Source organism: Accipiter gentilis, chromosome 26 (assembly GCF_929443795.1).
Source record: "Accipiter gentilis chromosome 26, bAccGen1.1, whole genome shotgun sequence".
In the NCBI taxonomy this organism is placed as follows: domain Eukaryota; kingdom Metazoa; phylum Chordata; class Aves; order Accipitriformes; family Accipitridae; genus Astur; species Astur gentilis.
The window spans coordinates 5,472,137-5,499,625 of NC_064905.1; the positions used below are offsets into that span (position 1 = coordinate 5,472,137).

Genomic DNA, 27,489 nt, shown 5'->3' on the forward strand with positions numbered 1-27,489 from the left:
TCGGGAGAGCCGTGAGCGCAGCAGGGAGAGGCCGGGCGCCAAGATGGCGGGGCTGGGGCTGGGGCTGGGGCCGCGTCAGGTGGCTCCTGCCCAGCTGTGGGCAAATTAACATTGTTCTGTAAGGACCCAGCGAGCAGGTGAGCTCCCTCTCCAGCGCCTTTAGTAAAACCTGTATTCAGAAGAAAAAAGAAAACCCCAGGAGCACCCACGTTACTCCGGTTACGTCCTCCAGCTGCGTCTCAGAAACGCCTGGTCTGAAGGACGTGCAGAGCAAGACACGCCAAAAGCTATGTCATTCCAGCTAGTGCCAGGAAAAACACCCCAACGACTTAGGTACCACTTGATGAGAAGATTCAGGCAAGACAAAAAGCGAGAAAGCAGGTTTGTCCAGAAAGGTCACTTTATTGGAAAAACCTAAAATGGACTTAAAACCTGCAGCCCTCCTCCCACAGCAGTGGTTTCAATGGGCTCCCCAAGTTACCTTAACAGACCCATTACAGACATGAGCTGCAGTACAAATGTTAAAAGTGCAAGTATTCTGAACTTCACACCCACTTTTATGACCTGGCAGGAAACACAAAAGCTTCACAGCTCACAGAGAATTCGTTCACAGCGCTTGGCAGTCAAAACTGGCTCCCTGCATTCCCCACAGGGTACAGAAAACATCACTCGGAGGAGAGTCCGATGCAGAACATCATACAAGGTAGGGGTGAGGTTCCTTCAGATTTATTTTATTGCAGTAAAACCTCTAAAAGGTAGAGCTGTACAAAAAGTCTAAACAGCATTATTTAAGAATAACAGCACCTTACGCTGCATTTGTTCTTATTTAAAATTCTATTTCCCAAAAATACATTCCTAAATATACAAACTATACAATCTTGTCACTTTAATGCTGGTTTCTGTGATGATATAACTTTAACCTAAAAATCTTCAAAACATCCACATACTGACAAAAGCTCTAATATACAAATGCCTTGGTACCTTCATAATACCACATAAATAGCTTCAAAACCCAAACTGCATTTGTAGAATTGTCCGGAAAGCAAATACTTTATGGCGATCACACATCGTCTGCAGAGAGCGTTGGAATGTTTATCCTCGGCCGTGTGAAAAATGCCATTTTCTCTCTAAAAAAGGATGATCAGTTGTTAATGCAACGGAATTCTTGCCAGAAATGTCCATCATCCACATTAAAATTTATCCCACCAGCTGTCACCACAAGGAGCAGCAGCACGTCCTCTCACAACCTACACCTCTCATTTACATATAAGACACCCTTGCAGTTAAACTCACAACACTGACCTTATCAAAAAGCCGTTTCGGAAAGGCTCAATTTTTTTGGCTTTCTACGCATGTTACTTAGGGAAGCAAAGGGCTGCTTCTATATGAAACAAAGGATTTGTGAATTTGTTGCCAGGTGGGGAATGATTTGGAGTACTGCCGGTTGCTTTGAGATCACATGCAGAGCTGCAGCTAGTTTCCCCAACTCTCAGACCTTACACTTTGATATAAAAATACGGAAGTTTTTGTTTAAGCAGAGCAGTTAACTACTTCTACAAAGATTAGCTTTCCTCATCAGCATCTTAGTCATCCACAGAAAAATCACGGTAGCAGTCAATTTTTCCTCCCCTTTACCAGTGACCTGTGATTACCTGAATGACTGTACTTCCAGAGGCTCCTTCCGACTCTGCCCTCGCAGCCTGTGGACATCCTTGGCAGCAGCTCTCATCATTTTATCAGCCTTGAGCTCACACTTGTGTTCTGTTTTTTCCACCTAAACAAATAATCAAAAAGAGCTGTTTGTGTTTCCAGGGGGAATCATTTTATCTCAACTAATCTCCAAATACAGCAGTATTTCAGCTGCAGGTCTAAGGGGTTTGGAAGCTGCTGACTCTGGAAATCACAAGCCACAGAAGCTAAAGTGAAGGCTTGTTAGCTAACCATTGTAATGGAGAGAGCTTTTTGTAAGGTCGTATTCCAGCCCTTTGATAAAAATTATGGGTGCTATCTGCACCTTCTTTCTATCTTCTTGATCTATTTTTTAAGCCAGCTCATGCAAGAATGTGGCAACCCATGTTCCAGCTGTGCCCCAAAGAGCACCTTGTACCAACTCACTCCTACACCCGGTGCCGTCATAACTTAGTTTCTGCCTGGTGTCAGCAGAGGTGCCCTGATAAATCACAGAAGTTGAGAAGGAGGCCTGTACGTGAGGGAGAGCATGATGTAGAAAGAGTAAGGTAAGTGCTAACCGTGACACACCACACCTACTACAGACTGGGAGGCTGCACTTGACAAAACAGATGGCGTTTGTGACTTCTTGTATTTGCACCCGGCTCTAAGGCACTCTGTGCTGGTAAATGCATGGGTTTGGGACTAACAGAACTCTACAGGAAGTTAAAGAGAGGACAAACTCCTGCAAAGAACAAAAAGTACAGCACCTGAGGGATGAAGATAATCAGCTATGGAATAACACTTTTTTTAAAAAAAAAACAACAAAAAAACAAATGTGACAGAAGGCTGCCCACCTTGCTCATCAACTACCCAGGCTTATTTTGACATTTCTGAAGCTTTACCTATCCTATCTGTAAAGACATTCCTTTTGAAGCTAATGATTTGTATTTAAATGCTCTCCAGAAAAGTGATAATGCAATGAAAGACAACTTTCATAAAAGCAAACAAAATTATTTAATGAACTGTTTGTTGAAATCCTTGGCAATTAGTTCCGTCTCCCTTCCGTCCCTGCCCTGCAGTCCACCCTTCATAAGCAGAAAGATAGACATTATTAAGCTCTTAAAGCCAGAAAGTCTGCTATCATCTGACATATTATCACTTCATATGCATAAGGATCCTATTCTAAAACCAAGCATCATCCATGCACAAGTTTTATGCAGCCATTATTTCTCTTAGAAGCAGCAAAAGACATAACTGCTACCTTCCTAACCCTTGTATCTGTGGGAAGGCAGTCACAGACTCTGCAGTTTGTAAATACCACACCTGAAAATAGCCAGACACTCAAGGACTGCAGCTTCCATTATCAATCACTTGCTTGATGGAGCCCTAAGTGGAAGGCACGAGTGACTGTAGTGCTAAGGCTTCATTTCCTGACTGTCTGAAGTCCCCTGTTTCTCAAATCGTGTTTCTCAAACATGTTGAGTAAAATCCAAAGGCAGGTGTTACTCACTCGTTTTTCCACTAGCCTCAGCAGCAGCCGGAATCTCTCATCATCCTTCACCCACTGCGGCAACTCTTTTTCACCCTGACTTTGAGCTTGTTCCAACTGTTCCTTCAGTTCCCTCAGCACCGAGATCTCCTGAACCAGCCGATCGTGCCAGGTTTTCGAAGCTTGCAGGTCCAGCTCCAGGTCTAGTGAAGTGCGGATTAGGCGCTCTGTACCAAAGGACTTGATTGAAGGCTAGAAAAGAAGGGGTGTAGGAACACAGTGATGAGAACTATCCCAACCACTCCCCCCATGAAGGGCCAATGCATCATGAGCCCCATTTTTCCAGTACTTCTCTTTGCACAAAACATCTCTGTTGAACCTGCTTTCCAATCCTTCTCAAGACAGAAAACACAAACTCAAACCAAGTCTTATAGATAGGCCTTTTGATTTCAGTGTTTCCACTAAATATCTTCCTTGGCAGCTTCTCCAAATCAAACAAGTCTTGCTGGCACACCTTGCTCCTATGTTTAATGTCTCATCTTCAGATGAATCCACCTGTGGTTTTTTTCCCCAGTAACATTATGTTGTCTTCAGCTAGTTTCAAACACAAGCTGCCTCAAGAAAACCATCTCCTTCAGAACTCAGCATCAGTATCCCGGGGGAATTTCAGTGATTGCCATCACAACGGGCACAGGGGTGCATTCTGTGCCACGGAGTCACTACAATAGGGTCACTTGAGCATCTGAGACATCGTTCTCCTCATCCTCTTCCCCAGCTCCTCACATTTATTGTAAGTACTTACGAATCTCACAACAATAAACACAGCAAAACTGTTTGTGCTACTTCTGCTCTGACAAGATGAAAAATACCAAATTCCTTCCTAAATTGATTGTTCTAAATGAGTTCCAACTTAAACATTCCTGTCATATTCTGATATATCAAAGAAAAGTAGCCTTGAGAGACTCCTCACACACAAAGAAAAGCTTGTGAATGAAAGCACGTGGCAACTGATTTATGTTTGCAAATTCTTCCTTTAGAACAGTTTTCCGGCGTTTGCAAGTGTCTACTCTAGAGGAAAAAAAAAAAAAAAGTGGTGATGTTTTTACCCGTTTCACTCTGACACTCCGTCTCTCCATTGCATTTCGTATGAAGGGAGGCTTTTTGGATAGCGTTGAACTGTCACTATCACTGCGATTCAGCTGAAAATGAAAACAAAACCTGTATTTTTCATGAAAGAAATACAAGCAGTGCATACACACATTATTAGCAAGATCAGAGGGTTCTGTACGTGATTATAAGCAGTGATGTAAGCAGAAATATGAAGTTTTGTGAACAACTACAGCAGACAGCTGCCACCCCAATCTGAGTGCACAACATGCAATCCATTTGGCACAGCCAGATCCTGCCACAAGCCTTGAACTCTGTCCCTTTTTGGGAATAGACTGCATGGAAAGAGAGACACTAAGTTTGGGTATAATATAGGACTCTACCCCACTGCCCTTCTTCTGTGCAAGTAACTAGGCTGGGCAAAACAGCCTAGAAAAATAAGCTCTAAGTAATAAAAAAAATTACTCTTTTCTAGTGTCTGTAAAACATGGGACTATTTTATTAGAGATTTCTCTTTTCTCCAGTCACCTGTATTTTAAGCTAGTGGTACAAGAGGTAGGTTTACCTGTAAGCTATTCACCTGGGTTTTTCAACTTAAAAGAGTTGTCATGTTACACACATACAGTCTGCCTTCTTTTGTGATTGCCTCTAGACTCTTAAAAAAGAGCTCAACTCAGGCAGGGTTGAATTCCCTTCTCATGTTCCTTCTCAGAGTTGTGGGTGAGGGGGAACAGGTGTGTGGGATCTACATGTGCTGGGACACAGTACCTCTACCACCCAAGCACAGGCCACTGTTGCAAATTAAACAAGGTTTGTTTCTATGCAAGCACCTGCTTCTGAATCATAGAAAAACTGCACATCAAATCTGGCGCAGCTGTATTAAGAGCATGCCCACTTAGGACAGGTCATCCATGATAAAACACAGTGCTTGCTTGTTTGCCAATTCAATTTAAAAAACGAGTTATTTATAGTTTAGGCTGACCCTCAATCCAGGAAATAATTGTGAACAAACATTTCAAAGCAGTGGAAGTGACATCCTGACCCCGTACGTGGCCTGTTCAGTTACCTTCAGACAAAGCACACTGGAGGCTTTCAAGCTTTCACAAATTTTGCTGACATTGTCAGGTACTTGCCTTTCCATTTCTATTAAGCTTGCATGTTCACCTCATCTAAAGTCAGGTGGACACAGCTAACTCAGTTCAAGTTAGCGCAGAACAATCTTAAAAAAGCAGGAAAGGGTTTCATATGCAGCTTATTCATCACTGTCTTACAGCAGCCCTTCCAGGTTAGTTTGAGCATGTCAACATGCTGCACGTACCACAAACATACATATTTTATAAATTTGTGCTTAATACTATTAGTTCCAAGGAAAGATACTGTCTAGGAGGTGAGGACAGAGCAACTTCTTCAGTCAAAGGGGGAGAGAAGAAAGCACTGTCAGATGTCTGTGAAAAATTCAGACTAAGTGAACATTGATGTCATGCATTCATTAGTGAAACACAGCATTTATAACCTAAGGATTGTATTTGCCTTACCCGACACACATATTGACTTTGTGGTCCTGGTGAAAAAGTTTTTGAGCGGATGATAGTGCTACCTCTGACAAACTGAGTTTGGGGTGGATTTGCTGCTCTTTTGTCCTTTGGACGAACTACGGTAGAAGACTGTGCAAGGCTCTCCGTGTTTGTCTCTTTATCCACCTAAAAGACAGATACTGCAGTGTAAATGCCACCTTGCCATCTTACCGATGACACGTACCCAGGGCTGTCTGACAGCCACCTGTGATACATCTCCGCTTTCAGTCCCAAAGGCATCGCATTCAAAAACAGATATTCTTTAGCCCTTTTCATGCAGGGTGTCCTGACACTTCACTCCTTGAACTCAGTAGCTGCTACGTTAACTGTATCGCTCCCTAAGGGCTTCACATCCATTGATTGCTGTACAACACAATTGATTCCAACAAGCTTTTCCTGTTGATCCAGTACATCGATGTGACCTGGCAATCTCACACAGAACAGAGGTATGATTATAAAGACCATTTCCTTACTTGTTGTGCATCTGCAAGCAACGATCCAAATCGCTGTATGTGCATGCACAGAGAGCACGTGTACAGCACACGTTTGTTAGACTACAACTACGTTCAGAATTAAACAAGGTCAAAGCCACTGTCACGTTAATGAAAAGTTTTCATGACCAGCAAAAAGAAGGCACAGAATGATGCTATATTAACTGTGGGACAAAATTTAGAGTTATTTTAAAAGATTTCAGTTAAATAAACTTTTAAACATCAGTGATGAACTTTCAAATAACTGCTGTAGCCTTGCTCAGCTCAACAGCAACCCGGTTCAGCTGAGCAATGGGAAGCTTAACTCATCTTTCTGTTCAAAAGGCCCTTGACATTACCTTCACTGCTATTTCCATGTGCAGCTGGGAATTCAGACTTTCTTCTGTTTCCCACAGCGATTTTCCAGCACAGAATTCTTCTTCCTCCTCTGCTTCATTTTCACTGACCTCGTCCTGTTCTTCCTGATCAGGAACATCTTCATCTTGCCTGTTAAGAACAGCTTTGTTACTGAACTGGCCTACTGTGGACAATACTCTGGTGCTGCAGCAGGAGTTATCTCCTGTAAGCTGCTGGACAGAAACACGTCCCCAAGGCAGCCAGTTGTACCCAGCAGATCCTGTAGCCACTGAGATTACACAAACACAGGCTTATAAGAGAATAACTGAAACTGGAGTAAAGCTGCACCAGAAGGCAACCATTACAGCCAAAAACTTCATACTGATCTTGCTTCAAAAGCAGCAATCTAAGGGTTCAGCCATATGGTCTGAGCTCAAGATGAGTGCATCTTAAGGGGAGCTCTCAGGATGCCATTAATAATTAATCTTAGTTTAAAAAGTGATGCTGGACAAAATTGAAGCATTGCTTTAACATCCTTCTCAGCTCCTTTGAACTCACAGCTGGCTTCCCCATCAAACCCATTGGACAGGCTTGCTTTTTGTTTCAAATGTTGGGCTTCATTAATAAAATCTGAATCTGAATATGTAAACAGCAGCCAAAAATAATATTCAAGCAAAGCCTTGCACCATACAGTGGAGCTTTTATGGACGACCATAGAACACTGTACAAATCACACAATTAGCATAGTTCTATTAACTATTTTCAATGTTTATCAGCTTTGTTCTCATTTCCCAAGCACAACCTCCAGAACAGAAGAAAGAGAATTTTTCACCAAAGCAGAAGGAGACAGAAGAAGCCTCCCACAGCTCTGTATCATCTGCTTTTTTCTCTGCACATGAATCCCCAAATGGTCTGATCATCCCGCAATGCTGATGGTGGGATGCTACCTACCAGCTCTCTCCACTAGTTAAAGTGCTTCTGCTTTCCTCCAATTTCTTCTCCACAGCTTCCAGTTCAACAGCTGTCTGCTCTAAGAGTGCTGAGACAGAGTCCTGAGGAGAGCAAGAGGCTTCTTGTGAAGATACGACTCTCACAAACTGCAAAGCGCCGTAGTCTCTACACCTGTGTTGTTCAAGCAGCCTATTGCACATACAGTGCTCAGTCAAGCCTGTGTGAGCATACCTGGCCCACCTCCCCCAGTTACACTAGCATCCGCACGTGTGCAGCTATAGGCTGAGCATATTGCATGCCATGCACGTGCAAAGGTAAGTCTGTATCTTGACTCGCTCAGCAAGGTCATTGCACCAAGGTGAACTGTCTAGTGGGAAGAAAGGCAAAAGCTCACACATCACTTACACCAGACCACATACCACATCCCTCAGCTTCATGAGGAGCAGATTTCAGTAAGTATTTAGCCCAGGACAAGGGCGTATCTGTAATCAACATGTTAATTATTTTGCTGCACTTAATGACATTTTCAAGTTCTAGATATAAACACACCAGCCTTCACTTCTCGTCTATTGTGACAGTCCTTCAGCCACATAAACCCTCTCATTAGTACTGTTTAGAAGAGATTTGTTTGATTTAAGCAGTTGTTCTTACTGTTTTTTCAGTGCAGGGTACTTCAGAGTGAATGTTTCCTTGTTTACTTTTCCTGTTTTGCTTCTGCAGATACTTATAACTAAGGAGGTTATACCAACGGGTTGATTTCTCTCCGGATCTACATATTTCAGCAAGGCTAATTTGTGCTCCACCCTATTGAGAACAAAACCACAGTTTTAGTGTAATACTAAAAGGAACAACTACCACATCAGTAAGAAGAAACGAAAGTGAAAATCCAGGACTACTTTACTTTGGCAAGTTGGACAAAAAGAAAAATTGCCCTGTTTATCCCCATTTCCACAGCACTAGTAATGCTTTATGTTTAATTATTTTAACATCGTCTAGGGCTTCCAATCTAAGTAGCAAATGTTTCACTGCAGCTCCTGTGTACAAGAATCCAGAAGTATGAACAGTGCTACTGCAGCTAGGATAAATTACAGCCAGAGCTTCAAAGAAAAAGAGAAAGGAACAGGAGATGAAGACTCCCTTCCAAGAAATTTGCAAGGCTGACAAAAATCACTGCCTCAGACTGAGATGCTTTAGCTTTGTGTAAGCCATTCCACTTCATCTGCCTTGTCATTTTTTACTGCGTTACATTTAGTACACATCCTGACATATTCAAAACCAAAGTAAAACTGATTTGCAATTTATTTAATCCATGTCGAGTGGACTCCATTGCACCAGCCCAGTCCAGCAGACTGCATGCTGAGCATATCTCCTGCAAGTTAGCATGCTCCCACCTGGAGCTCATGCTGCCAAAAGAGAAAAACCCCATTTGGAAGACAGATGCTTTCCTGAACCAAAGTGTGCTTTGCAAAGCAAGCAAAGGAAGAAATGCAGAAGCACCGTAAAACATGTATCCCTCCAGTCAAGGGAGATGCTATGGAACACGTGCAGGACAGAACATCAACTTTTCTGTAACTTAATGGCTGCTTATGTCCCAGCTCAACACAGCCTACTCATGTTCTGGAGTACAATACTCCAGAAATAGTTCTATTAAAATAAACCTGCTCAGGTAACACTGAGCAACAAAAAAGCTCTTCTAACAACAGAAGGCAGCTGGCTATGGCAATACTAGCACTGAAAAAACTATACTCATATGGATTTTAATAGTGTAGAGTAATAGCAGTTTTAAAAAATCCTTCAGAGATCTTTAATATTCTACAGTAGCTTCCAAATTCCTGTAAGCCCATTGTCAATTACATTACAAAAAATGTTTCCAAAAAGAAGAAAAACAGGTAGTGTTTCACATTAAATCATAGGAGAAGGGAAATCTAGTAGTCTGACAAAGTCACCAGTAGTTCTGTAACAGAACATTTATCCAATAGATTTTTTTTCCTGATCAAAACTGTCATTGCAAAGAACACTATCTGGGAGAGATCATATAGCTAAGGATTATCAAGAAAACTTCCAGTGAAATTGCCATACTTCAGAGTTTAAAATTTTGTCTAATTAAAAAGAGGAAATAAACACAAGGATATTAAAATAGAGATCAATACTAACCAAACATTCTTCAAGGTGAGACTTATCTACAGTGCAAACATCGACTCTTAAAGTCTTCTGGCGTAAAGCCGGGTAAGAGATAGAAACCCAAAATACTTCATTGTACACAAGATTGTCTGAAGCTTCCACCGGTCTTGTGCGAAACAAGCAGCTTGTGCTTTCTGAACAGGGCAGGACAGCCACACGAATGTTCCTATTGAAAAAAGCGTTGCAATCAGTACTACCATACATGTTTGCAGTTGCCTGCATTGCAACAGCTCCATGAATCTGTAAGTGAAATTCATCCTAAGCACTGTGGACATTACTGTCCTATCCTGGTCTTTGGAATATCAGTCAGCTGAGAAAAAAGGAACATCTCGTCACAACATCAGAGACATGAAGTGGCATGAGTTGCCATAGACTTCATCCTTCTGAATCTTGTAATCGAACACCATGGGATTATGTTTTACATGGTTGTTTACGTCTGTGCAACTTGTCACGCTGCTAACATACCCTTTTGTAAGTAGAAACAGCTATGCAAAAATGAATCAAATTTTTGTGGGCTTATTCAGCACACAGCTGAATTTAAAAAACTTGTGCCTAGAATGAGTCTAGTAGAAGCTGTACATTTCCCCACACATGCAGCTGTGCAAGGATGGGTTCTGTAGCAGAACGAACACCCCGACTCCACTCGATGCCGTTGCTCTGGGCGCTGCTACAGTTAAGAACCTTGCTGGCTAGTGTTAATTCCAGGCAAGTCTTTTCCTAGCAAATACAGACCTTTGAGGAAAAATCTGCACCTTGTTTCGGTCTGCAGGTTTATTATTACCTGTTTAATTCCCACTAGAATCTAATAAAAATACTTCAAGCATGTTTATTTCACCCACTTACACTTTTTGATCTTGTTGTAACAGCAGTGCTGGAACATTACTCAGCTGGATGACCAGTATCGCAAATTGTTTATTTTTGTCATCATATCTGAATTGGAAAGACAGAAAAAAGCAGTATTATTAGAGAAGCTCTGCCTTGGACTCCACTAATTTCATTAACACAAACAAACAACATTAAAAAATTACAAACAAGACAAAACTATAGTGGGACCATGGCTTGCCTATAGCTTAAAACAAAACCAGTTTCATATTACATGAAGTTTTGCTGCCAGAACATCGAGAATTTAGAACAGTCCAGAACACCCAGAACTTTGGAATTCAGATACAATGGACTACAAATTAGACCTAACACACATTGCTTTTCCTGAGGTCTAGCTAAATTGCTGTACTGCAACTAAAACCTTTTGAAAGGCCTTATATAATGACTACAATATAAAGAAGTTACAAGTAGAAATACTTGAAGTACAACAGTGAAGATGTTAGGGGTAACCATTGTTTTACTGTTGATGGCCATGACAAGAGAGTTTTGTGCTACTTATTTTTCCTCAAATCACAAATAACCTTCCACTAAGTCATTTAAAGAAGATGCCTATGTGCCTACCTTCCTACGCCTTACCCACTACTTGTGGGTTTCAGGTGTGGTCAATGATTATGATTACCATTTACTCTCAGCAGTTTTTTCCCCCACAAGCTGCACACTAAAAGAAACTGCAAGCCAGCAAAAGGCTTTCTCCAGCCCAGCGCTGTCAGTGCTCCCATTGCTGGTTTGCACCCTCATACCACACTATCACCAGTTGATTTCCACTGACATAAAAGAGGATAACTGGGCCAAGGACCTCCTGGAGTTGAGTGTAATTCTCAATTACACTTCAAAGAGGGCACTAGTTAGTTAATACTAATAGGGCAGGATAAACACGGTAAGAAAACAGAACAGAAAGCACTATCTTCTAAATCCCATATATCATTCTTTCCATTGGAAGGAAAATCCAATAAAAATGTGTAGCGCTTACCTCATTGCAATTTGCACTTTAGCTGTCCCAACTGCTTCTGTATCATCACTGTCAAACACCATCACTTCTGACAGACATGGTCTGAAAGAAATCAAAGACAATTAAGGACTTGATTTCCTTTTATTGAAGTGCTAGCATTCAGGTGATACAAGATGTTTTCCCTTCCATTCAGGGGTTGGTTATATGGATTTTATAAAACTAGCAGCTAAAAGAAAGCCCATTTAAGAAGTAAGTGCAATCATCCTTAGAGGTATGTATTACAGTGCTTATCAGCAGAAAGTCATATGCCTTCCCCCTTCACTGCCAAAAAAAGCCACACAAAAGACTGCAAAAATAAGGCAGTGGGGGATTTTTAAAGGGTTCCCTTGACTGGATTTTAGTAAAGGCAGCTGACTGCCCAGCAACAGAAATAAGACTTAACAACTGCAATCCTGTCCTGCATCATGACAGCAAAAATTCTCAAGTTTGATTAGATTTAAGTCATTCCTTTGTTTCTTTAAGAAATCAAAGTTCCCTAAGCACATTAAAAGTGACAGAGTACACTGACTGGTCTTCCTTGAAACAGCTACCTGCATCATTTCCCTCCTAATGTACTCTTCCTCCAAAGTTTTATGCATTGAAAGTCCTCAAAAATACATTCATTGTCTAACTGACTCAGGGACTATGCTGTAGCACATGAAAACAGGATTAGCATTCTTCTCTTCTAAGTATTTTCCATATTACTTAGCACTTTCTTGCATTTCATTACATTTCAGCTACAGAGCACAAGTGTATTGCTCATTCTACCCTCACCATTTATTATAGGCACCAGAATGATACTGTAGTCATTGCAAGGGTTGGTAAGTCAACAACCCAAACAACACTAAGTAACATCAGACACTGAGTGTGCATGGGATGCCTTCTGTAATTGTCACACATTATCCCTCCTCCCCCCTCCGCAAAGCTCCCTATCCCATTGAGGGGACACAGGGGTCCTAAGACACCCAACTGTCTGACTGCTTGGCTTAAGCCCATGAAGTCTAATTTACAGAAGCATTGCACTTTCTTGTCAAAGCGAATTGTGCTGTAAACAAAAAATTACTCATTTATGTGGAGAATTAATGAAGATAATGAATGAATGAAGGGGGGAATATGAGATGAGCAATTTTTCACCTCTACAGTCGTGTCTTGCAACAAATGACCCCATAATTCATCTCGATGCCCATAAAAACAGCAGGAAAACCCATGTTAGATGCAGGGAAACCAGGTATCAATAAGATCAGTACTTTCCAGTGACCTTTCTGTCAAACCACCCCAGACAGCTTTAGCAAGCAGTAAGGGAGATCCAGAAACCCAGCAAGAGCAGTGATGCCCAGCTCCAGCTATAAGCTATGCACTTGGGGGGAGAAGTCCTGCCAAAATCACATACAGGATCCAAGCACTCGGGAACTGCATTGCAGCACACACACATCCATGAGGCAGTTCGAGGTGCTTCTGCTGTCCTCCTTACACATCCCAAAGTCCTCTCATGCTGACTGAGGGCTGCCATTGACACCAGAAGGGCTGACTGACAGGAGAGGAACTTTACACCTGCCAGATGGCTCCATCAAGGCAGCAGTCATAGCTTACCAGCACCTCCACAAACAGACCAGCTGTTCAAACAGTTCTCTGTGAGCTTGCTTTCAGCTACTTCTATTATGGGAAGCACGGGTCATTTTGATAATCAAATTCAACATGCTCATAGTTTTTTCAGAAGTATTAAGAAATCTGAGATTGAGAACTTTAGCCACCAAATTGCAAAAAAGATCACAACGAGCAGTATTCCAGCTGACTCCTGTGTGCAACGCCGAGTCATTGGCTTCTTCCTAGAGAGAGATCTGATGTCTACCTTTGTACAGACGCCTCATATACCCCGCTATCTCCAGCAACAGATTCATCAGACACTGCAGCTGACACACACGCCACCTTCAGTGCCGTCCCTCCAGCTGTATTTATACCTATCAGAAAAGCACAGAGGAAAATCAAAAAGAGGTGTTAACGCAAACAAACTGTCTGGATCAGGAGTAGCTTTTTTTTTTATCCTCCCCTTGAATTTCTTTTTTTTCTCCGCCCAAGTACCGTTAAGCAACACCACGTTTCTGAAGACAGAGAGGACACAGGTAGGGCGGGCTGTGCTCCACAGCCACCGTGAGGTTAGTGCTTCAGGAACGTGCCTGACTGCCCTGGAGAGCAAAAAGCCCCTGGACAACCAGAGGAACAGCCCACGTGGTGGAGGCGAGAGCAGGGCTTTATTGCACAGTCAGTGCCCATTTAATACCCGAGTCCTGCAGCAGCATACCCACGGGCTGAGGTTACACGCCGCTGTGCTGAGTGCATTGCAACTGGCTACCCAGCACCTCCACGGGTGCAGGTCCTCGCAGGTAACGTGAGGAGAGGCTTTCAAAGCACTGGAAAGGCAGGAAGGTACCCATGACAAGACGGGCAACGTGCAGAAGCAGCAGAACTTCTAAATTCTAGTGAAATTATAAATATGAACCAATAAAACAGCTCCCTACTGCAAGTCACGCTTAAGCAGGTAGCAGGCCTTCTGGTCCTAGCTACCCAGCGAGCAGTGGCTGGGCAAACGCTACTGACCAAGCCCTGGCCAAGTATGGATTACGTGGAGAGCTTATGCCAAGATTAGCTTCAAGAAGAGGGAACAGCAAAAAACCACCACCTGCCTACGCCTAAACCCAAAAGATTTGGGTACACAGGACAGAAGATAGGTCCAGTAAGACTAGGTTAAGTAGCTAAACACGGAGAGAAAGAGAGATTATAGGATTTAAAGTAGCAGCACCATGCAGGAATACAGGGAAAAGGAGATAGGGAAGAGAAACCGAGGAAGTTGAAGCAAGCAGTTTTGCAGAGACGTGTTGTCTCACGTGGATTTCTTGTGCTACAGAACAGGGAAAGATACGCCCTGGAAACTTCTTCAAATTCTGCACCTTTTCACTTAAACCATCACATTTCTGCAGAGATATGCTTCAGCCGAGAATCTGGAGGACTCCGTCTGCCAAGGTGGCTAACGAGTGCTGGAGCATACCCAGCTCTTAGCTCTCCCTCACTGTTAGGGCTTTGGGAGACCTGCTCCGAGAGCGAGGAGGTGCCACGTTGTCACACCGGGAGCAGCTGCAACCCCATAGCAGAAGTGCGGCAATGCACTCCTCTCCAAGGGGCTTTCATCTTTCAGAAGTGGTCTCTCTTTCCCGTAGCCTTAGGAAAGCACATGTCCCCAAACCAATATATGGTTTCCATCCCATATTTTCTTTACTACAGAGCAAGTTTGGGGTGGTTTTTGGCACAGTCTCACAAAACCACTTAAAGAATTAAAAACAGCTTTGAAAAAACATTGGTGCAGAAAGCGTGCAAGCTCAATGTAAGGTTATGGAATAATATAAGGACTTGTACAATCAACAGTAGAGGGTGCTACAGGTAACACCAATATATTGAGTGCACATGTGCAATTTGGGCCCATTTATCCGTCTATTTTTTGACACCACCACTGAATGACATTTTTCATCTTGATATTCCCATGAAACCATTGGACAGAAATAAACCTCCAGACCTTTTCCCCGTAGGCCAAACCACACGAATAAAAGTTAGCATCTTGCAACGCAAGATATCAGTCATTAACTGAAACAAATGGATCCATTTAATACTGGCATTCACAGTTTAATCCATCCTCCCTCCTGCCGCATGCAAGGGCCTGGCCCCCGCTGCGCTCCTGATCATAGGCTATGCTGGAGGCATGTGGGCTGGGTCAAAACAATGTTTCTTCTTTCCTCAATGCTACTTGTACCTCCTATTCCATGGTTTTAATATGAAAATAATTTCTTCCCCGCTGGCTGCCTTTCTGGATCAAGTTGTTTGAGTTTTACACACCGCTCCCTGAAATGCCACTCCGGGAATCCCTTTGCGTGAGGCTTGCTTACTGGGAAGGACACAGCGGGTTGGTCTCCACATGCTTAACCTCTTTTTCTCCTTCAATTACCAATGCCATCTAGTCATTTCAACCCAAAAAGCCTTCATTTTTGACCACTTCACCTGAGCACCTTGCAGCCAAAGGCAGGGCGGGGGGGGGGGGGGGAGGCAGTGAATACAGAAGGTGCACAAAACCCAGCAGTGAAGTGGGTGTCTGTTTGTACAGCGGAATGCTGGAGTGTAAACCTGAATAAAGATGAATGGTTCCCTGAAAAGGAGTCATCATACAGCCATCCTTTTCCTTAGTTTTTTTGCAAAGCTCAGCCCTGCAAGTCTTACAGACACACTGAACCTGTAACTTTTTCATATGGCTAATTAACACAAAATCTGGATTTTCTGTTTTAAGCCTTAAGTCTCTAAAGAGGTATCACACTAAAAAGAAAGTTCATGGAAGAGTTCAGAACTGGCTAAACTCTCTTCCACAGGCAGATAACGCTTCCTATGTTTTTTCATCATTTTTTTCACTCATACCAAGAATTTAAAGTTTGGTCTTCCCTTCCATGGGCTGTCCTGGACACACCGTGACAGGACCTTGAAAATCCATGTCATGTGCTGCCCTCAGATCCACGCCATTTCCTCAGAGAATGCCAGACTTTGCCAGATTCCAGGTTTTGCTATTAGTTTCACCTAAATTGTTCAGGTATCAGTCAGGTGAGAGAGGAAACCTTATTTCAGCCTCAAAGGTAGCAGATGTTCTGTTCTAGCAGAAAGAAAAAGCAAATCCCTCAGGTACATACTATTCAGCTCTACTTACAGGAACATGTGAGCATGCTTTGCCCATGAGGGTGGTACTCACCACCCCAGATCCAGCCACCGTGTTTTGGGTGTTACACTGGACGCCCCCCCTCCAAAATGCCTGAGGAGTAAAATTTCATCTCCTTATTGCCCTGAAATAAACTACTTATGGTGATTATTTTGTCTGCTGACTGGCTAACAGCAATAATCACTTAATCTGCTTAACACCTGAGCTTTCACTTTAACAGCCTTGACAAATCTTGAAGAGCTAAAAAGGTTAAAACTAATCAGCACCCAGTTCTAATAAGAATAATTAGCGTTTCCTACTCAAATGCATAATACTTCTTGCTTGTAGGAAAATGGTAGCTCAAAGGGTAAGATCTGCACTCGTGTCTTTTATTGTATTTTAAATAGTGTCAGCCTTCTTACTGCAGAAGGCAGTGATAACATGGTGCTAGTTCCCTTTATTCACATAGGCTGTTTTATAATCCTATGAAAAACAGAAACAAACTGCACTGCTGGTTCATACAACTATAGCTTGCAAGTTTGTATTGCCTTTAAGGCTTTTTGCTGCAGTTACAAGTCCAGTCGTTTCACTCGTCTCCGTTGGATTTAACCCAACTACAGTCACAAGGGCTTCAGGCAGGCCCCAGCATGAGTGCCCCGACTGCTGCCTACTGCTTTCCATCCACTTCAGCCCAGCCGTCATTCTAAAAAAGGATGAACCCTTCCTACCCACCAATAAGCCATATGCATGTACGAGAACATCCACTATCTCTAAATGTCTTATTTTATCATGCTCACAATCTAAACACGTTTTTGTTGCTAAGAGACCATCCCCCTCAAAACAGCAGAAATTCAAGCACAGCCTTGACATGTCTGCTCAGCTGAAGTTAATAAATTCATTGCCACTGATTTACTGGGAATCAGAGCAAGTCATCGTGCATGCTGAGGTGGCAGGGAAGGATTTTTATTATCATTTGTTAACTATTAAGCTAAATGGCTTTCCCAGCCTTCCTCAAAAGCTTAGCCAAAAAGTTTGTGTCAATATGGCATTATGTGCCTCCCAGACCCAAAACACTAGATGACATTCTGAATAGTTTAGTGCCAAATCAAACCAGGAATCCCACCGCAACCATTTATATTTGCACATGAAATCCCTGCAATTTGTGTATACGTGCATATAAGTACACTAAACACACACCTAGATACAGTCTTCTGCAAGACTCCTACAATCAGCAGTATTTTTGTGTACAAATTAAAATACCAACCCTTCCTCCCAAGCAAAATAGAACACAGTTGAATATACTTTTCAACACAAAGATATCAAGATGAAAGACAGCTTTTGAAATATTTTCTTCTCAATGCTTTATAAACTACATTAAATATAAATGCATGCATGTGCATGCAAATTGTTACCATACCTTGACCTAGATGTTTATCTCCTGTTCTAGGCTCTTCCAGTCTACAGTTGCCACCCCCAGTGTTTAGGGCGAGTTCTGAGAGATTTGTACTTATCTCTGCATCATCAAAATCCATATGGCTTGAAAAGGCATCACCAGTTAGGAGTGGGTCTATCACCAGTGGTGAGCAAGGTGGAGATGGAGAAGAGAGAGATGACCTTGGAGATAGCGATGTCATGGATTTTGGAGTACCGGACAATGATCTCAGAGCCTGTATGCGACTGGTGGTATCTGCTTTGTGAGTTTTTGCTACTTCGTTTTCGTGAATAGTGGTGATACAACCTGACGGTCTAAATCCAGTGGCTCCTTCTAAGAGCAAGTCAAGCTTGCTTTGGTAGTCCGAGTCCAACTGCTCCAACTGCTCCAGGTGCTCGTAGTAGAGATCAGTGAAGCTGGCTGAGGTGGACGAATCCTGGCTGGAGGTGGCAAGAGATCCTCTGCTAGATGCAAGAGAACCAGGGCTGCTGCTCGAGGAGAGGGAAAGCATGCTGGTGGAGAGACTGAAGGAAACAAGTCAGAAAACCATTACACTGTATCTCCTGATTTCTCAGGATATCACTGCAATGTCACCAAATCTCTAAGCCCACATGGCACATTTTGCTTTGTTAGCTCAGGCCATACGCATTAGTCCCCAGAACAATCCAGAACCACAGGCTACTCAGCAGAACAGTTGGTTCACTTTTCAATAAAAATAATATAGTTCATACACATTTTTCTACTCACCACATCAACCTCTTAAGAGGCCTTGTTTAGGCAAAACAACTCTAATGAATAGTTTCAAATCAATTAAAATCAGTGATAATTAATTCTTCCTCCCACATCTGTCTGGAAAAAAACATCTATGGTTCCTGTTAATCTCCAAAGCAGACCACAAAACCCAGCAAGGTCCGTGCAAGCAGATGAAGTTACTGCAGCAAACTGTCTCACCATATGGAAATTTTCTTCCATTTGCCTCAATCTTGGACCGACAGCCAAAAGGCAATATCACAGCTGCCTGGAACTGGCTCTCAGAGCTCACAGCAGCCAGCAGTTACCTGAAAACTGGCAGGATTTACCTATGTGAAAGACTGCTACATGGAATCCAGGGCCAGGAGAGCAAGGGAAAGAGTTGGGGCTGGTCTGTGAAATCAGTTCACACAAATGATTTATCCCTAGAGATGTAGGTTCAGAACATAACTGACAGCAAAATTAATTTTAAGCAGATGCTGAATAGAAGTGTGTTCAGATGAGAAAGCCCAGACACCACTGCACACTGTTTTCTGCTCAGAAGACCCAACAAATCCTCCAGTACTGACTACAACATTTACCATTCCTTAGAAATTCCATTTAAACCAACACTCCTGCTGCGAATATTAAATACCTTGCTTGTTACTCACTGTTTAAAGACCCTTAACCCTCACTTCAGATATGGATTAGCTATTGAAAAATTTCTGCATATGTATAAGTGGCTTAAGTTGCCCCACTGAAAAACAGTGAGGATGTTAATAAGCCTAATAATCCCTTATTTATTATTTATGGGGTAAAAGCTGGAAGCTGCATTTGTATAATTATGCCCATGACCTTCTGAGAAAAAGGCAAGTATGCAGAATTTAGTATAATTTTGGCACAAAATGTCTTCTGCATTTGTATGACAGATGTGCACTGCATCACGTTTGTTCAAAAAAGCTTTTGGGTGAAACATAACTGAAACATGATAAGAGTTTTTGCATTGTGACAGTATATACAGATCTGGTGAGGACTAATAAATATACAGCTTTTCAGTGTATTTCACTATAAAAAGGGAGGGTTTTTTAATTAATCTTTTCCCTATCAACAAACTGGGCTCAACTTCATTTTGTGCATACCTTTGAATGCCAGACATTTTGCATTATGGGGTTAATAACAAATGCTTATTCTTATGAAGGAGCATGCCAAGAACACTGGGCACATAGTTAGGAAGAAATTAGTTTCACATGCTTCTTGGTCACCTCAAAAGATCCCTAATAAGCTAGATGAAATGAAAACACGATGCATTTCCACTGCATAAGAGCATCACAGATAGCTATTCTCCATGGTGGCTTATTTACATGCCAGTCTTGCACTATGATTTCTTTCCAGTCTTTTCGGTGTCATCTTCACAAAACGAAACAGAATCCAAGTGGAGCAGAAGCTACAAACAGAGTAAATTCAGTACACACTGATAGGAAAAACCTCAACCAAACAAAAACCCCACCAAACTCTCTTCCTAATAAAAAAAGATAAAAACATAGTTTTAGCTAATGATGATTTGGCCTTACTGCCTGCAGTCATGCATTTGTTTGGAAACAGTAATCCTGTGCTCTTCAAAACTACAGCCTGAACAACCAGACCACATTACAACTGCAGAAATGTTTCTATATACTGTATGAACCACAACAGATTCAGGCATATCTCAATACATCATCTACATTGCAAGCAACAGCACACTTGGAATTAATTTAGAGAAATATAATCATGACATTCATACATTAATGTGTAGTTGCATTACTAAGATTCACTTCACTTGCTGTGTGAGCATTAAGCTGTCTTTAACATACTTTATTAATATAATACTTAAGTAATTCAAACATTAGTAGAAAAATCTCAGCTATCCATAGTCACCTAAATGTTACATGTCCAAAATAGAAGGGATTGCACAAACTCCTGTTGTCAGACAGAGGCACCACCACAAGGTTACTTATCCCATTCTAAAGCATCCATCTAAACTGAGCAGGACGTATAATCCTCAAGGCTTCTCTTTACATTGACTACACAGGGTTGTTAGGTCACTATTATAACTGAAAGGCCTTTTAGATCTCTCAGTTGGGAGATGAAATTGTTAGCAGAGAAAGGCAGTTACACCACGTGCAGTTAAAACGCCTACAACTTTTGTAAAAGGCTACATACCTTTTCAGCTGGGTGTGCAACATTGCAACTAATCGTGTCGTTTCTTCCAGTTCTCGGACTAGCTGATTTCTTCTGCTATTCAACTTCAATCTAAGACAAGATAGAAGAAAAAGATGAGCTAAAGCAGCATTTACTATTTAAAATGAGTAAAGGAAAACTCTATTTTTTTCTATGAAATGCTACAAAAGTTAATATGAACACACAATATAAATTGGGACAGAATTTGGTCAAGATGTGTAGGCGTTTACCAACTTCCAATACTCATAAACATTCACAACAGGGAAAATAATTACAGCTAGTACTATGAAAGTTTCTACGATCAGGCCTCAAAAAAAGTCCGGCAGAAATTGCTCACTATACAGTACTGTATTCTTATGCTTACTGTGCTAATAAAGGTGTAAATGCTTTCATTTGCTTTCAATAAGGTCTATGGATGACCAAGGTTATCATGATTTAGTTATTAACCATCTCATTATGGGTTTACACAAATTACAGACTTTAGCAACATCTGAGTTTTATTTTATACCTGAAATGGTGTGAGACACATATGTGCACTTGGGTGCTCATACCCTAACTTACGAGGCCTCTGGTCGAGAAATCCTTCTCCAGAAACATGTTATTTCTCTGGCACACTAGAACAGGACCATATTCCTAAAAATCACAAACTGAAGTGTTCATCTTACAGGAAGACCAGAAACATCTGCTGAACCACAGTTATTTCAGGCTGGTAGAAGTCCTGCAGCTGAAACATCCGAGATGCCTACATTTTTTCCAGCGTGATAAAACAGTGAAAAGACTCTAGAAAATTGGTGTAGTCTGCACACTGAGCACGTAGAAGAAATTAAAATATAGAGCCACAGAGAGAGTGAATGCAACAGCCCTATTCCACATATATTCAAGGGACTGCAGCTAAAAGTAACACTGCCATAGCCACCCACATCAATACATCCAGATTGTAAAGCGCTCGTAGGCAATGCCTAATGCAGTATTCATCCTCACTGTACACTCCCATGAGATCTCCTCCTGCAACACAAGTAAAATTAGGGAGGATAGTTGGCATTTTTTTCAGCTAGTTTAGATTCACAGGATATTCCGTGCAACTCCCACAGCCCTGTCAAATACCAGTTCCTACAGGAATCACATACAAGGATGCTCAGAACAAACAAATTTTAAAAATTTAAAATTCCATCTGTTGACATTTACCAAGCTCCAGACTGCACAGCAACTGTAGAAGCTGCTGCAAGGTGCTGGCTGCATACAGATACATTACAGTACACTAACACTATACCGGGCTATTCTGAGCATTTCTTACATTCTCAAAGAGGATCCATTTGCAGGAACAACAAACTTTCCCCACTTGGGGAGTAAGAAGACTTCCAGGCGGTTTCTTCTGGGAGATGATTTCAGAAACCTTATAAGTAGGATCAGTCTCCTGGAAATCTGAGGGCACACTGCTATCAGCATTCAGCTAGGGGATGTTGCTGCTTGCTCCCAATTACCTCTTGTCCAACAAGGCAAGCTCTGCCCTATGCCCAGTAACCTACCTCTCAGTTAGAGCTTTGCTCTGAGTGTCTCTAGCAGCCTGAAGGTCTTCCTCCAGGCGTCTTCTCTCCGTCTCCAGTCTCTCCACCTCTCCTCGAGTCCATTTTCTGGGGCTAATAAATCGCATTTCTTTTAAGAGCTCCTCCTTCTCATTAATTAATATTAGACGATCCCGCTCAGAGTCCAGCACGCCAGGCCAGGCCTCGCTGTCAAGCTTAACCAGTTGTATTTTCAGGTTTGCTATTCTGCAGGAAAAAAAAAAAAAAAAAGCCGTTATTCCATGAGGAGTGTCTGAGCTACTGCTCCAGACACACAAAGGTGCACCATGACCAACTGCATCTTCCATTGCCGTGAAGAAGGCTCTCGGCTCAGGGACACCCTCACCCTCATGCCTTCCTCACCAGGGCGCTGCCAAGTGTTGGCACCGCTGGGAGGCTGACACGCAGAACGGGATTTTAACTCGGGTTTGCTCCCAATGGTAAGCTAAGTCTCTAGCTAACCTGCAGTGTCCAGCAGTCAGGGAGTAGCGTAACTGAAAATCTGGATCTTGAAAAAAGCTGTCAGATATACTATAGGGCGTTTCATATGCCTTACAGCTAATGATCTCACAATACTTGGAGTTGAGAACATCATGCGGTAAATATCTGATCTTTAATCAGTTTTATGGAAAAGAACTGTATGCTTTCCGTATGCAATTCAGATAGGCTGATAAAGATCAGTGGTTACTCAAATGTTTAGAAACCATTTTTGTCTTTACAATGAGGAAGTTAATCATATGCATACTGCTACTGGACAAATCCAACTATTGACTCAACATCAAGCATTTTGGACACATTAAAGAGCTACGCTACTTCTGGTACAACGTGCACCTGACGATGCAAAGAGTCAAAGAGGCAATACGATCCTACCTAAATCCAGAGCTGCTTATTTGCATGAAATTTAAAGTCTATTTTCATTAGAGGTATCATTCCGGATTTCAGTTTAAAGTCTGCATCACTAATCCATCAGCCCCATACCACATTATCTCAGGCAGAAAGATGATTACTAAAAGCAAGAGCAATACAGATCTATAATTTAGCGAGAGCTTTGACTGACAGCAGAGGAGAGCACAGCTCGTGGCAGGTAAGGAGGCTGCTCACTCCAACTGTGTGCCCATTCCTAATTTCCCAAGTATCTGAACTGCTCATTTAGCTCCACAAATAGTCAGCTTTGCAATGCAACATACAGAGAAAAGCAAAAATCAGCAGCGGGCCAGGATACAGAACCATGGGCAGTAATGTCAGTCTTCCCAAAGGAATCTGTCTCCTTTGGACTCACCGACCTATGACTCTTCATGATCTGACAGGGTGATTATGGTAGTTTGGTGAGAAACAAGAGTACAGATAAAGTTGAACAGGAGTTACTAAGGACTTGCATTTCTGGAACTCGCACAATCGAAAATGATGAAGTGGGGAGCAGGGAATGGGGAGGGCAGAATGGGCTGGGATGGAGAAATTACAAAAGCATAGAAGGCAAACAAGGAGGAAAAGTATCTTGCAATATAAGGCAAGGTATTTCAAAAAATAATTCACCTGGCTGAAGACCAGAGAGTCAAGGCATCCATGCCCTTTCACGTGATTAACTCAGGTTAATCTCTCACTCAGGTTTAGTAAATACATAAGAAATAGAAGTGAAATGCTGTACGTGTAAAATGAAAGTCCAATATTAATCTCCCTTTGAAAAGGGCTTTGTGATCTGGTGACAGAATTACTGGACTTAAATTTGGCACAACAAATAGTTGTGGCTACTAATCTGGATTCATTTCTTTCTAGAACTTGGTTTATGCTACCGAAGCACACAGGATGGTGCACACTTCCTCCAGCAAACCAGCACACATGCAGGGACAGAGCAAATTCAACGCCAACTAGCAAAATCTAAGTGTGCAGAGTTAAGTACTAAGATGCAGATCTGGGCAGCAGCGGCTACACAACTGCTGAATGGCCTTGAAGAATAAAGCTTTGTCTTCCAAGCTCTGGAGGCCAAGAGGAACTCGAGCCCCAAGAGAGCCTATGAATGATTAGGCTCACACAGACTGACCTGCCTCCTCCATCACAGCAGACAGATTAGAGCTCACCTTTCTGAAGAGAAGCCTCACTTTCTGTAAACCTATTTCCCACAGCAGGTTCCTTACTCTAATTAAAGTTCCATAATTGATAGATATTCAGCTCAACTATTTTTAGGTCTTCTTAGGAGTTGTTTTGTTTTTGAGTGCCTGATTAAGTGCAATACTGTGCTCCAACGAAGAATTAACAGTGGCATTAATTCATAATCCAAGAATTCCTCTGTGCATTTTGAAAGGATATGAGTTTAAGAGGATTGGCTGGCATTAATCTGATCACTTTTGGCATACATTTGCATGGATATGGCTTTTCCACTGGAATTTGTTCTCTATGCATTTCCGAGTCTAACGGCTTTGTTAAACTAACCTCAAGTTTTACCCTTTGTAAATGATCATTCTTTTCCCCCTTCTCAGTTAAAAGGAGCTTTATGTATTCTATTTTTCCAATAAAACAGCATCATCACAAAAGAAATGCTTTGCAGACTGCCTGGCATTTGGCTGAAAACTCAAGCCCTTCAGCATTCACTGACCGAGTCTGAACTACATCATTGCCAAGCCATGCTAGGTTTGCATTGCAAAGAAACCAGCAATACTGGGCTCAGGTCATACCATCTTTCTGAATAGCCACTAGCTTGCAAGACTGAACAAAACACAGAACAAGAAGCTCAAGTTTTATTTAACTTTTTTTTTTTACCTAGAAAAGGTAGGTAGATGATTTATTCATTGCCATATCAAGTCTCTTTTTTTTTTCTGGGGAAATCTGGTACTTATCTGTGACATAGGCATAACATAAAATTTTTAGTCTCTTCGGAGATCATTCAAAGCACATGCATCTCTGCAGAAGCGTACATTAAGACATGTATCCTCAACCAGTGATTAGCAATCCTGTATCAGATCAGCCTCTGTTCTTCAGAAAAAATAAATAAATAAAAAAATATCAAAGTGGGACGTGTGGTCTAAAAACTGACCAAATGCCCACCATTGTTGCAATGCTGCTAAATGCAACGTTAAAATATTTCATTTTAGGAGATTATAAAACATACTTTTAAAATCCCAGAGTTATCATCAGTCACACAAAACCCAAGCTGAAAGTTTAACTGTTGAAGGAACTAAAACAGTGCACACAATGGAACTGCTACACAACTGAGTTACTGCTGTATGTCTGAAACCGTACAACATAATTTAGTTGCATCTCTGACTACATTTATGCTGCAGTAGCTATCTCCTTGTTGAGATGTAGCACTGACATCTCTTTTGACATGATACCCATTATCAGTTTCCAATCCAATTAAGCTAAAGGTTTGTCACTGTGGTTACCCTTTGTTCTTTTTTGCAGGTTTAACATTATCTGCTCCAGGGCTCTCTTTTGCCTCACTGAGCCGTGAAAGGAAAGGACTTAGTGGTGGGTAAGGGAACATGCAGAATTGTACCCTGACAGGTCTGGTGTGGTGAAGTTCAGCAAGATATTCACCTACATGTATGCCTTTAGTCTGGTCCACAGCAATAGTGTAAACAGTGTCTGGCACAGTCCACTTTCAAAATCATCAGCCCCTTATAAGTCTAGTAGTTCTAACCTAATTAACATGGGATCATCTTGTTTTCAAGCCTTAAGTTTTACCTCTCCAGATAATGCAGAGCTAATAAGACAGATGTATTTCCACCATTTGGCTCCCTTCATAATAAGTGCGTGGGCAAAGTACTTGCTCTTCTATTGTGTTTTTGGAACATTTTAATATGCTGCTGTGGGGCAGGAAACACTTTTAACATCACAAGGAGGAATTTTCACAGGAGCAGAAGGTTCCTTGTGAGTCACTATATCCATAGTATTGTTCCAGCTGAAAACCAGTTAAGGTATTTGTTTCTGCAGCTCCTACTAAAGACCATGCCAAAACCACAATGCTCTGATAGCTAGAGATCTTTTCATTTTACCATCAATTATTCATGCCCATTCAGGCCCATCTTTCCTCATGATAATGTTTTTTAAACTCTGAGAAAATCTATAGATAACCTAAGACAGACATGAGGTATCAAACTTCTTCAACTGCAAGATTGTGTTGTACGCCCTTCATCATTACTTCAAACGAACTATTGTGCTGCCTGTACAAAGTTCTGACTCTTTTAAAGAGCATATTAATTATCTTCTCAGGTTTGTTATTATTCACTTGCCCCTCCTTGAAAAAGATACAGGCTAAAGTAAGAGTATTCCACTTCAATCTGAAGATGTAAAGTCAGTGTGAGTTAAATTGCATTCTTCAGCAAAGCTTAAAAGTAAAAAAGCAATTTTAACATTGAAAAAGTAACCACTGCATCTGGAGGATTAATAATTTTAATGTTGTTTTAAAAAGTCACAGAATGATTTGAATGCCAAGGTAGTTTTACAAATCTTGGATTGGCAAAATAGACAGTTCTAAAAAATTGCTCCACCTAGGAAGAGAAGTGTAAGTTCATGTCAAAAGCAGCTGGGCACACACAGTCTTTGACAACTGCCACAGATACAGATCAGATTTTATGCCACTGAGAAACATGGCCTATTGACCATGCCAATATATTCAAATGAGAACATTATGAGTAATCTCAGCCTTAAAGCTCTTATCTCTAACCAGAGACTGGAGAAAAATCCTTCTCTTTGCATTTACCCCAAGTACAGATTGTACCATGCATCTGAAGTTTGTTATTCTGGAATTGCAAAGTCCCTTTAGAACAGCTAAAATCGAAATCACCACCACCGATGGTTACATTGCTGAACAAGGACTAGGCCAGCCGAAGTCTAAATAATAATGCTTGGTGGTTTTTCGTTCAACTAAACAGTTGAGTTAGCTACTGTCTATTAAAACGAGTAAATCCCAGAAAACTTTTGCTTAAATTGGCCTGTTAAGTAGATACGAATTTTTAAAATCCATACGTCATCCCAGATCAGAAGGCAAGAGAGAAAACTTAAGTTCTTACAGATAAGCTCTGTATTGTAGCCATTGACCATATTTTGATATGTTAGGTGTTAACACAGTATACATTTCTCCTTATCAGACTTACAGCCATGCAAACATTCATTTCATTTTGAATAAGGTAAGGAGATGCTTTGCAGTACAGTCTCCTTAT

General features: G+C 41.6%; 1 protein-coding gene across 1 annotated transcript in view; it reads right to left on the bottom strand.

Moving 5' to 3' along the window:
- Nucleotides 1–393: 393 nt before the first annotated feature.
- Nucleotides 394–27,489, bottom strand: part of WWC1 (WW and C2 domain containing 1) — a 74,365-nt gene continuing 47,269 nt past the window's right edge. Inside the window, exons 9-23 of the mRNA XM_049829397.1 lie at nucleotides 22,298–22,540; nucleotides 20,754–20,843; nucleotides 17,811–18,349; nucleotides 13,520–13,628; nucleotides 11,653–11,733; nucleotides 10,644–10,730; nucleotides 9,774–9,966; nucleotides 8,271–8,423; nucleotides 7,620–7,720; nucleotides 6,671–6,818; nucleotides 5,803–5,967; nucleotides 4,267–4,359; nucleotides 3,182–3,412; nucleotides 1,653–1,774; nucleotides 394–1,127 (exon numbers count right to left, since the gene is read on the bottom strand). Coding sequence (XP_049685354.1) covers nucleotides 1,061–1,127; nucleotides 1,653–1,774; nucleotides 3,182–3,412; nucleotides 4,267–4,359; nucleotides 5,803–5,967; nucleotides 6,671–6,818; nucleotides 7,620–7,720; nucleotides 8,271–8,423; nucleotides 9,774–9,966; nucleotides 10,644–10,730; nucleotides 11,653–11,733; nucleotides 13,520–13,628; nucleotides 17,811–18,349; nucleotides 20,754–20,843; nucleotides 22,298–22,540 — 2,422 coding nt within the window. The 3' untranslated portion in view covers nucleotides 394–1,060. The remainder of the gene's footprint in view (nucleotides 1,128–1,652; nucleotides 1,775–3,181; nucleotides 3,413–4,266; nucleotides 4,360–5,802; nucleotides 5,968–6,670; nucleotides 6,819–7,619; nucleotides 7,721–8,270; nucleotides 8,424–9,773; nucleotides 9,967–10,643; nucleotides 10,731–11,652; nucleotides 11,734–13,519; nucleotides 13,629–17,810; nucleotides 18,350–20,753; nucleotides 20,844–22,297; nucleotides 22,541–27,489) is intronic.